General features: G+C 44.8%; 1 protein-coding gene across 3 annotated transcripts in view; it reads left to right on the forward strand.

The window, feature by feature from the left end:
• Window positions 1-913: 913 nt before the first annotated feature.
• Window positions 914-12,127, forward strand: part of EGFR (epidermal growth factor receptor) — a 157,943-nt gene continuing 146,729 nt past the window's right edge. For all 3 annotated transcript variants that reach the window (XM_053986226.1, XM_053986308.1, XM_053986394.1), the window contains exon 1: window positions 914-1,387. In XM_053986226.1, the coding sequence (XP_053842201.1) occupies window positions 1,282-1,387 (106 nt within the window). In that variant the 5' untranslated portion in view covers window positions 914-1,281. The remainder of the gene's footprint in view (window positions 1,388-12,127) is intronic.

The following is a 12,127-nucleotide window of genomic DNA, read 5'->3' on the forward strand; positions in this document are numbered from 1 at the left end:
AATATTTTAATGAATCCTGAATAGCTTGGGTCTTCCCCTTGATGGAAAAGAGCACCATACAGGTACTTTTTTGCTTAATGTCTGTGGATGTATTTGGAGCGCCTCAGGAGCACTTGTGTTATTTTGTGTTTATTAAGTAACTTGTTACGCGGAGCAAGGAGCACTTTCTCAGTGCTGGTGGCAGAGGAACAGAAGCGGTACGGGCAGACAAGGACCCTGTTATCCCTGCGCTAAATACGCATTAAAACTGCGCTGTTTCATTCCACGCACATACTGGCTGTATCGGGAGTAAAATGACCAGAACGAGAGCAGGACTATTCGCAGAGGCCAAGTGGGCTCCGCTGATTTCGGGGGGCAGAAACGAGGCCGGAGCCCCGGAGATGCACCCCTGGGGAGTGGATCGAACCTCCGGAGCGGCTTCGCTGCTCCCCAGTAAAACGCCTCAGCTCTCCCTTGCCCGCACTCCTCTCCCTGGCGCTGCGAGGGGACAGCTCTCCCTGAGGAACGGGACGGGACAGCGCTTCTGCTGCGACCTCCCCCGGGACACCCGCACTGCTGTAACCCTCTGCCCCCCCCCACGACTCCCGGGTGGGAGCACACGGGAAGGCAGAAGCTGCGTTAGCGCCACGCCGCTTTTTTGCGAGCAGTGCCGCAAAAGCACGCTCATGCCTTTGGCAGCTGCCGGGCAGAAGCTGCCAGGAAGTAGAAAATCCACACATATACACCCTCCCGAGCAAGGAGGAACGACTAAACTATCTCGTCCCCGCTCCCACCTCCTCTCATCCTATATTCCGGGACAGGTGGAGAGCCCGCCCCTTCTCCACCTCGGCGGGGACGGCGCTGCCGGTTTCTCCTCCCCTCTCCTCCTTGCTCCCTCCCCATCCTCCTCCTCCTTGGCGTCCCCAGAGGGAGCCCCTGCTCTCCGCGACCGAGTGGAGAGCGCAGCCGGGCGCACCCCGTCCCACAGCCGGCTCCAGCCGCTCCGCAAGCCCTTGTGCACCGGCCGCCGCCTGCAGCGGAGGAGCAGAGGAGGGAGGAGGAGGAGGAGGAAGGCAGCAGCCAGCCCGCAGCGGGGCACGCACGTGTGCGCGCAGACCTCGACGGCCGCCCTCCAGCATGCTGCTCGGAGCCGCGCAGGGCAGAGCGCCGGAGAGCAGCTGATCGCTGCCGCGGGAGAAGACCAGAGGGGAGCAGGAGCGGCTCCGCGGAATCATCCGTGCGCCCGTCCCGTCCCGTGCGACCCCCAAACACACTCCGCCGAGGGAGCGGCGGTCCCGCAGCATGGGCGGCCGCAGCCCCCTCGCTGCCGCCGGGCCCCGCGGCGCCGCTGTCCTGGTGCTGCTGCTGGGGCGCCTCGCTCTCTGCCTTGCCGTGGAGGGAAAGAAAGGTAGGGGGGCGGGGGGGCGAGGGCACGGGGGTCCCGCCGTCCTTTGCCGACTGCGTACCGGGGGACCAGGCAGCCGGGGCTGCGGACGGCTGCGTGCCGCGGCCTCCCGTGGGGAGAGGCGGAGGGAAAGTCCCAACTACTTATTTCCCTAAGAAGGAAAAAAAAAAAAAAAAAACACAAGCAAACAAACAAAAAAAAAAAAAAAAAAAAAAAAAAAAAAAAAACAACAACCAAAAAAACCCCCAACAAATCAAAACAAAAAACCCACCCCAAAAACAGAGAGACGGGAGAAACGGGGAGAAAACCAAACCTATAGCAGAGATCACGCAGCCCTGACTTCCTGATTCTTGGCTTATTTTCTTTTGTGGGGGTGGAGGAAATAAAAGGGAATAAGCCTTGGCACATCTCATCGGTTGTGCTTCTCTTCTTTACTGTTTCTTTTTTCTTCTTCCCCCCTTCCCACGTTTCCCAGTCGCTCCCCGGAGAGCACTTCCCGGCTCAGCCCAGCACAGCCACTCTCGGCTCCCTTGCACCGGGGCGGCGGGGAAAAGCCGCGGGGTTCCCGAGTAAGCTCCGCTCCGGTAACCCGCTGTCGCTCTGACCCGGACACCTCCGCTTGTCCTGTTCAAAAATAGTCATAGTGATAACAGAAAAAAGTATACACCTGGGGAGGGGGTGACTGAAAAAAAAAAAAAAAGGAAACTTCGTATGGGTTCTGGTTCCCTAGTTATCAGAAAGAGGAGCGATTTATCCCTGCCCGACCCGGCGCGAAGGAGCCGCCGTCCCGTCCCGTCCCGTCCCGAGGCTGCCGGCGCTGCCCGCCCGTGCCGGCGGTGCGTGGGAACAGCACGGCGGGGCTGGCTGTGGGGCCGGGGTGTGGGGCTGCCGCGGATGCTTGGGTTTTCCTTCTTTATTGGAGAAGCTGTCTCAGAGGATAAGACGTTTCTGGCTGGTCAGACCTGTCGCATTTTCTCTGTGTGTGGTGTTCTCTTTTGTGAGTTTGGAGAGCAGGCCCTGACTGCTGTTCCAGCCGGAGAGCAGTCCTCTTTATCTTGGAAATCTGCCAGCCAGAGGAAAAAATGCAGATTTGGGTGGTTTGGTTTTTCTTCTTTTTCCTTTCATTCTTTTCAAAGAAAAAGAGGGAGAAGAGAACTATTACTTTCTAGAAGGGCTGATTGCATGGCTTAGAGCAACTTAGTCTTTCGTGAGTGTGGACGGTAAAGCCGCCCTGAAAGTGAGGAACGCCCCATCCAAAAGAACTAGTTGCACAACCTTTAAAAAAGCGGAAAGATTCTCTTGTTCCAGAAATCAAGTTCATACCTGTTGTTGATGTAACGTGGGCAGTTTTTCTTTCCTGGTTTTCTTTTTATTTATTTATTTTTCCTCACTCTTTGAAGCTGGTGAGAAATAAAGTGCCTCCCATCTGCTCTGCCTGTCTTTTGAGATGCAGTCTCAGGTTCACATGCCCTGTATAATACATTAAGAGTGAGGAGAAATACCTTGTTTATAATATTTAATTCTGTGTCTCATAAGTTTAGGAGGTTCCCAGGTTTTTGAGGATTACTAAATAATCAATGGCTACATGATAAATCCAATAAAGGTTATTCTCAGGATGTTGTATCAGCAAGTAACTGTTCCTCTGGTAAGAGCTGGAGGCTCAGTGGCAGAGGTGGAGGCAGAAGGATTTCTTCAGAAAGCATTAACCAAATCAATTGATTTGACTTCATTAGTTTCTCTCCACAGTTGAAGATAAGAAAGAAAATTACTCAGAGGCACAAAATGAAGCAGCATCTGAGAATTGAGCATTATTGATTTGAAGCAACAGGTCCAGCAGGTAGTAGAGGATCAGTGTATGTTTGGGACTACCTCCTTGGTCAAATGATAAGACCTAGTGTCAGAATTCAGGGAAATGCTGAAACGAAACTTGCTGTCATAAATATATGCAACACTTCTGCAAGTTCAAATCGCATGTGAAATGACACCTCTTAAAACTTCAACCTGATTTGTTCTATTACCAAAATGAGAGGTCTCAAAAAAAAAGAAAAGGTGCCTGGGCAGCTGTTAGAAGAACATCAGAATCAGCCTATAATATCCAATCAACATAGTGTTTGAATGGAAATTTAAATACAATTGTGTCTTCTCCTGAAATTGCAGAATGAATTTTCTTGAAGATGGATGAGAAAAAACTGGTTTTGTTGTAACATTGTAGTCATTAAGATACCAACAAAAGCCTAATTGAACATATTCCAGAACCAAACAGCATTCATCACAGGGATCAATACCCTCCTCTATGTACCTGCTCTGATGTTGACCCACAACAAGCAGAACTAATCCAGATTTCCACTGATGTACCCCAGGAGGCCTGCTTTGTGGTACCTGAGATAAATACCTGTGATAGCTGGCATGCCACTTATGGTGGATGTATTTGACCCGTGTCCTTTGTGTGACAGTGCTCGGTGACAGTGTTACGGTTCAGCAAATTGCCTTTTGTTGCTATATATTGGTTTTATATCTCAGTTTTGATCTGTAGCTGCAGTCGTTGTGGGATGGGAGTGTGCTGCTCCGTGTCAGGAGTGTGCACACAGGCATGCCAGGTAGCTCGGGAGCTGCCAGAGTGGACTATGGTAGCTTTCTGTACCTGGAGTCTTATACAAAGGACTAAGTTCTTTGAGGGTATCCAAGTATTCATGTCCATGTGAAGTAAAACACTTTTGTCTAATATCCTGTGCAGTGTTTACCTGTGGGCTGTGTGTGTACTTATATGGTGTATTGTCTTGTAGTTTCTGCACTGTGTGTTATTCCATGCTTACTTGTGACAGATGCCTACAAGTAGACACCTAGAGTCTTTGTGGATTGTGCAGATCCAGTTACATGTAAGCCTGCAGTGCCTTTTCAGATGCACTCCAGTGCAACCTGGCTGTTGCTCTGTGGAGCAGAAATCTGGCAGGAGCCTGTGAGTTATGCCTTCTATGGGGGTCTCCCAGGAGCAGGGGTCTGCCCACACATCCACAGTGTGGCTGAGAAATCAGCAGTGTTTTCTGTCTACCTGGTACCAGGTGAAGGATGCCTCATGCTCCTGTTAAAGTTCCAGGAGAGCTGGTACACTGTTCTCTCATTCCTGTGTTTGTATTACCACTGACACAAGTGGAATTTTCTATGTGGACAGAAGTTAGTAGTATGTTTGTGTAGGTATTTATTATGTGAGGTCTTGTCTATGCAACCATTTGTAATTTTCTATTTTCTTGGTAAATGACCAAACATTTTTGGATTTGCAAACTAAAATAAATCTGTGCAGTCTTGATGGTAAATACAGTTAGAGAAATGGAAACTTAGATACTGATATGGCCCAATTTGGTGAGATAATAGAAATAAATAAATAGTGTTGAGTGTATAGCTGCTTTTACTCCAGTGCCTCACTGTGTGAATGATTAAAAACAAAACCCAAACCCCATCATTAAGAGCAGCAAAGGGAAGGTAAAAAGCTTGCAAGTCATCTCCTTAATTCAGGCAATCTGCAAAATATAGCGACTATGTGCAAAATTTTTCAAGGGAGACTGGCCTCTCAGCAAAGTGTGTGTATGGTGAGCAAACTAAATGCTTAAGTGTTACTAAATACAAATGTGTTATTTCTTGCATCAAGAGTATATTAAGAAATTTGCAGATAAATAGGAAATCAAGATCAATGCCCTGGAGACTTTACAATCAGAGTAGTCCATTGTAATTTATTTGTTAATTTATAAAGAGAGACTTTTGGGGAGTGTCGCACAGTGCCATTATGGTCCTCAGGGCTGACTTTTGCATTTAGGTATCCATGTATCACTAAAATCACTGGGATATACTAGCTTTAGCAGCAAGATAGCTGACTAGCCAAACCAGTTCCTTCAGAAAGTGTCCTTATCTTCCTTGAGCACAAACTGCCTTTGCTTAATAGCTCTTCGGAAACAAGCCTAGTGGAAGGTTTACTTCATTTTTGGGAGGATGACAGTACCTTCATGGAATGGTTTTGCATAGAAACTATTGATGTTGCTACAAACTCTTGCTCCAGTCCAGGTTTCAGTAGTATGTGTGCATCAGAGAGTACAGTCACACCGTGTATGTGAGTGGATTATCCCAGAAAGAACTGATACTCAAAATTGGTGTCAGCATGTTATGTTATAAGCACCAGCATTTACAGGTATGAGAACTTGTATTAAATCTCATGTTAGACTTGGATCTGTATTGCAAAAGGGTTTGTGTAACACAAATTTGACTTGTAGAACTTTTATTTGAGGGAGCCAGAACAGGCTGTACTCACAAAAGCATCTTCTGGCTGTTCTATATTAGGAATACTTCCTGAGGTGACCTGGCTGACAAACCTTTATAAATCTAGACTAGTCAAATTCTGTAAAAAGGTTGCTAGATGGAATAATTGCCATTTTGGAATTGTGTGAATTGCATTAGGCATATTCTAATTGTGTTTATAACTTTTCAAACCCCCTTTCTGCTGTACTGCTCTCCTTGGACATCTACTTACTAGTGGAAAATGAACTTCTGTCAGTCGGGGCTCATCTGGCACAAGAATCATATTCCACTTGGCTGGGATATCTCTAGCTTTTATCAGAAGGAGAAAGTTATTAGGAAATGCAGCAGCACTGTTGTTTGCTTCTCAGGGGAAGGATCGTTCTCACTTTTTGACTCCTGCATTTGCTTTGTCGCAGTTGTAGGAGGTGTGTAGCCTGTGATGAACACTCGAGCAGCAGTTTCTGCGGTAACAGGGATAGTTGCCTGTCTCGCACTCGCCTCAAGGTTAGCTTGAGCAACACATCTTGCTCTATGTGCCTCTCTGGGTCCTGAGCAGTGCTTCACCCAGCACCTGTGATAGGAACCATGGCTGGGAGCTGCGTGATGCTGAGCTGTATGGCAGAGGAACAAGGATAATTATGAGGGGTCCTTACCGCTGGGATGCACCCTTCAAACAAAGCTTCTGCAATGCCACATACCTCTGGTGCTGAGGGTGATACAAGAGCTGTGTTGCATGTGACTCTTCAGAAGTCCTCTGTTCCTGAGAACTACTGCTGTTCATACCTCTTGGCTTCAGAGAGGTCATGAAATGCATGAGTACATGGAGGGCCTGCACTATGGGTTTGTCAGCATTGTGTAGGTGTTGGTAGAAAGTGTTCAGGTGAATTATGTTTTTCCAGGCATTAATGGTACACAGTGTGGAAATCCACTCCTTAGTGTTTTGCGTGGACTTTGACAGCCCCTGTTCAGCATAATACAGCACACGCTGATCCTGGATTTGACCTTCTCCTGTGCCCCTTCTTCCAGGAACTTCCAGGAACACTATTAGTAGGTACAGTATGAGACCTAGTGGTGTTTCAGTCCATTCTGATTATATTACTTCTTGACTTCCAACTATGGCAAATGGAATTGTAATGTTTCCTTTTTTATGGCTGAATTCTGCTGACCTAACAGTATTGAGTAATAGTGTATTTTTTTAATTTCAGAAATAGTTACAGAACATTTGGCATTAGTATGTGCAGAAGAAGTCATTTCTAAAGGAAATGTTGAAAAAGAAAGATGTACTCCTCTGTACAGAGAAGTTGGACCAAAATAAATGTCTATTTCTGCTGAAGCAAGGTGGTTATTTATTAGGAACTGTGACACAACTTTGTAGTTTGTCTTATGGGGGGAATGTGTGGGTGTGGATATGGTGCTCTCCATGCTTAATGTTATTGAGGGTTGTTCAAAGGAAGAAACATGAGAAACCTACCTGTGAGATTGTGTGTTTAAACATGAAATCTTCCTGATGGCCAAAGTGAAAAGATGTGGCCATATGGGTTGGCCATTGAGCTAACAAGTGCAAGTGCTACCACACCACACCTTTTAAAAATTATTTTTTAATGAACAGAAGGCATAGCTAGGAGAGAGATGCGCTGGATTTATGTATCCTGTAGGGGTGTGCGAGCTTTCATTTGGAAGCTTCAATGCAAAGTGTGTTTTGCCTGTTGACAGATCCGTGCAAGGCAGATGCAGGGATTCTCCTTCTGCCAGCATTCCTTCGTCTGCCCAGCACATCTGCGTACATGAAAGTAAACATCTACGTGTTCACATGCATGATCTACTAGCAGAGTGCATTGAATCATGGGTGGCTTTTGTTTGTTTCAGTGGTTGAAGAGAAAAAAAAAAAAACACCTAGAAAAAAAGAATAATTTCCAGTCATACTGAAACAAGTATGTCAGGGGTGGTTTTAGTGAAGTGAAGAGAAAAAAACAAAACAAAACAGCAACAAAACACCAAGAAAAAACCCCTGTTTTAATATAATCTGGAAGATCAATTTGACTTGAGACGATTTCTTTTCAAGTTGGATAAGAAGCAAAATGAAATGCCGTTTGAAATGAAAATTTGCAGGTTTATTTTGAAAATACCAGAATACCACTTGATTTTCTTATACCTTCCTCCCACTTAGTTTTTTGGCCAAGGCATGTTTGCTGAGGTTGGCTCAAAAAATTAAGACTTTGGGAGTGGGATAAATTGTCATTTGTGTACACATTAATAGTTCTGCTCTGATCTCTGTGAGCACTGAGATAAATGAAGCCCAAAATGCTTGTGATCACTTTTTTTCTATTTTCATAAATTGAAATGATGAAATAGTAAAAATAATGAAATAGGGATAAATAAATAGGCTTAAATTAAAAGAAGCTTAGTATCCATTACCTCCCTGGCCTCCACATGTTTGGTGCCTTCACCATCCATTGCTGAGCTCCAGAGGAGGAGCCCAGGTTCCTTGCTGGAGGCAGGCTGGGGCTCTGGGCACGCAGGGTGACACTACCAAGCAGTAGCAATGCCCCAAGGGCCAGCAACACTTCTGTGTGGGTTAAAAGCCTTCTTGTCTAGCGGTTACCTCTCCCTGGTTGCTTTACCTTGCAAAGGTGCTCTGTGAAAGGTGGGTAGCCTCCCCAGGAGTATCTTCCAGCTCCTTGGAAATATTGGGGATTTGCCAGCCCCCTCCATCCCAAACAGAAAAACTGTAAGTATTCAGGGCCAGCAAAGGCAGTTGTGCCAAAGCCACTCTGCCAAGGTAGATGGCTCCTTCCTGGGTGCAGAGACCAGTAGGGTTGGATGAGTCGGCAGGGACCATGCCAGACCGGATGTTTTCAGGGTAAGAGGTGGAAGGAAGGAGAAGAGGATATAAACCAGCTGTCTTGATGACAGGATAGTAATATTTTAGCTCTGGCTTTTATAAGAAGAAAATTATCACTTTGTGGGAATGGTGTTTGTATGTTTGGTAATCAGGACATAGTGGCATAATCCTTGCCTTCCCATCACCAGATTCTGCAGTAAATACAAAGATAACCAGGAAAGCCTTGGAAACCAGCCAGTCTTGGCATTGGGGCACTGTGAGCTCACACAGCACTTTTCCTAGATAGGGAAAAGTATTGTTTTACCTATCATGATTCAAGGGCTCGAAGCCACAGAGACTTTGAATGCCTGAGGCAATACATCTGGCCACTGATGAAGTTGCCTGCTAGTATTTTGGCCTCTCACCCCATGCCCAAGCCAATGATAAACACTGCCTGGAGTTGAAGGTAACCAACATCCTACTTGGGGCTTATTCACAAGCTTTCAAAAAATGTCTCACGCGCAGCATCATTTCTTCCCTTTCCTGAAGGCCCTTCTGTGTGCCCTTCCCTGGGGACATGTCCCTTGATGGAGGCTGGCTGGAGCCTGGGATGAGGTGACCTGTGGTGGCATGCATCTGGCTTGGCTCCTGGCAGCTGAGGCGTGCTCACTCCCTGCCTGTGGTAGGACTCAGCGTGCCTGGCCTCTTGCTCCACTGCCCCAGGGAAGCCCCGGCACCTCCTGAAATAACAGCAGTGTGAGACAGTAGCTGCAAATCAAGGTTGGGTGTAAGCAGATGTATTGTTTCCTAAATTATGCTTTTTATGTAGCTGCAGCACAGTTATGATGGCAGTTTTCACGTTTGCACGGCCTAACTTAAAAAAACCCTAAAACCAACCAACCAACCAACCAACCAACCAACCAACCAACCAAAAAAAAAAAAAAAAATTGTAGCTTCTTCTGTCAGGGGATATGTATTCATGGATATGTATTCACTCCCTCTCCCCCATTAAACTCTGAAACATATGTGCAATTCTGAAAGTTAAGTCTGAATCACATTTGAGGCAGTGGATGTTTCTTCTTGAGAACTGTGTACTTCAGTTATGCAAAGTGAAGTTATGGCTGCATATGCAGTTCCCTATTAATAAACAAATTTTTCATCTTGAAAATACCAATTTCCCCATTGCATTACTTAATTCATTGCATTGGAATTATTATTTTTTTTAAATTACATTTACAGTGTTTTTGTAGAACAATGATGTTTTCTGAAGTTCACTCAGGAAGTAAAACTAAAGAAGGAGGCAGGGTTCAAGAAAGAAGCAAGCTTGTTTTAGCAGTTGGGTCAGTTATTTCAACAATGCCTTTAGCAAAGAAGTAAGAGGCTGTTTGCACAAATCAGTAACTAGTTCCCATGATTCAGATTGAATCATGTAGCTCAAGTAATTTAAATAAATAAATGACTTCTAGTAAGTGAGACAACCTCTGCAATTAGGATGGCATGCTGCATATTCTATGTTATTTATTATGTGGTTTTCAATAGATATGATTAAGCTGTTTTACACTTGGAATGCTAAGTAGCATTTCAACACAAGCCACTTAACCAGAGCTGACATTAAAATGAGGTTCACATATGTTTTGCACAGCTAGCATTGTGATGTATCTTCTACACTTATATTTTCTTGTGAATTTTCTACAAACAGATGCCTAACAGAAAAAATAAGTCACCTGGCCAAGGGCAACTCCATTTTCTGTAATTGTAGCAGGCAATTCTCAAGCAGGTGCTTCCCAAATATTTACAGTTGCTGCAGTCTTAGCTTTCCTTCATGTCTTACTTGGCCATCAACTCCCATGGATGTGCATAACTACTCTTCAGAATAGTTCAGCACCAAGTACATGCCTTTTTTTTTTTTTCTTTCCCATTAAAAACAAACAGAAGACCCCAAGTGAAAAACCAATTAAACCAGAACAAAACAAACCAATTTTTTTGGAAGCAGAAGTGTTAGTTGGCAAAATCCTGACTCTGGAAGCCGATTTGTCACAGCTAGACCATAATTGAAGCTGTTAGATTTCCGCATGAACATGGGTTTTACACCACAGAGCAGCAGGTAGGACATGGGGCCCTTGACATTTGAGGAGATTTGACTTCTCTCCCTTAGTCTGGTTCTGAAAACACTCCTAAAAACCAAGCTGTCGGAAAAGCAGTCACATCTCCCTCAGGTACTGATCCAGATCTTTCCTAATGGAGACCTGTGGTAATGTGAACAGAAGATGAATTATGCCCAGCAGGAGAGTTTTTTCCACCTCAGGTTCTATATTTGAATTGTGACTGATATCAGAATGCTGAGACTGTCCTTAGTGAGACACAATGGCCAGCAGGGCACTGATTGCCTGTAAAGATGGATCATTTGGTGTTTGGCTTTCTAATGAAAAAAGTCCCTTCTAGCTGGTCCTTGTGTACCCAAACATGTTGGGGACACAGCACAGGCTTCTATTGGAAGTTTCACTCATGTAGCAGAGGAAGGTCAAGATGAGAACTGAGCTGGTGTCTGTGCAGTGGACTGAGTGAGGTGCTGGCAAGGTGGTATCAGCTCCACACTTTGCCTTTATTGCCATGTTTGTAACATCTGTGTAGATACTGATGCCATTATCATTACCCCAAAATTAATGGCAGAAATTCAGTCTTTGAGAGTAGGAGCAGGGACAAGTATTTCACAGCAGATCCGAAGGGAAAGCATGTAAGACAGATTTATGTTGTGTGTTCAGCTTCCACCTGCCTGTAAGGATAACTAATTGAGTTGCAGCATTTTTACTTTGGTGTAAAAGTAATTTGTAGTTCCTGATTTGATCTCTTGCAATGAAGAAGTCTGCAGTAAGAGGTGAAGTTGAAACTTGAGCACCTTCAGTTATCTGGTAGGATCTCATTACTTCTTAGAACATCTGTTTTAGGATACCTGCCCAGTTAATGGATCAGTTTGATATTTGTCTTTTTGTTTTGAATTTGAAAGAATGACCACTGAAATACTCTCTTATTTCCATCTGGTCTTCAAAAAGTAATTAAGTGTTGAACAATGGTATTGTCAGTCTGTTTCCTACCTAATAAGCTCTTCAAGGTGCTCTTGTTAATGATTTTATTATTTTGAATCTGTTCTTGTTCTCTCTTTCCCTCATTAATGAGGCAGATCCCCTAGGCAGCATCAATTTATCACAGTTGTCTATGGTAGGTGAACTAATCCAGCACCAAGGAAGTTTGTGTTCAGCAGTGTGTAAGATGCTCCCATCAGTATGTGTGGATAATTCTTGCTGACACATGAAAGACTTAGCATGTGCAAAAAAGGAAGAACAGACCCTTTTTCTAAATGAGGGTCATCTTGATTTGAACAGCAGCAGTCTGGTTTGCATCAATGAGCACATGCTATTCAGTGAATTAAGAGTAAAAATAGCTAATTAACACCTTCTCTATTTCTTTTCTGTCTGGTCATTAGTTACTACCAGCCAAATTAATTCCTGACAGCATAGGGCATGGAAAGGTGTCAATGACAAACTCAGGTCAAGAACTGAAACCTTTGATTTTCTGGAGAGAAATATTACCTTTTTTATTGTATTGCCTGTATCATGTAATTTAACACAGGTATGCTAATG

Source organism: Vidua macroura, chromosome 1 (assembly GCF_024509145.1).
Source record: "Vidua macroura isolate BioBank_ID:100142 chromosome 1, ASM2450914v1, whole genome shotgun sequence".
In the NCBI taxonomy this organism is placed as follows: domain Eukaryota; kingdom Metazoa; phylum Chordata; class Aves; order Passeriformes; family Viduidae; genus Vidua; species Vidua macroura.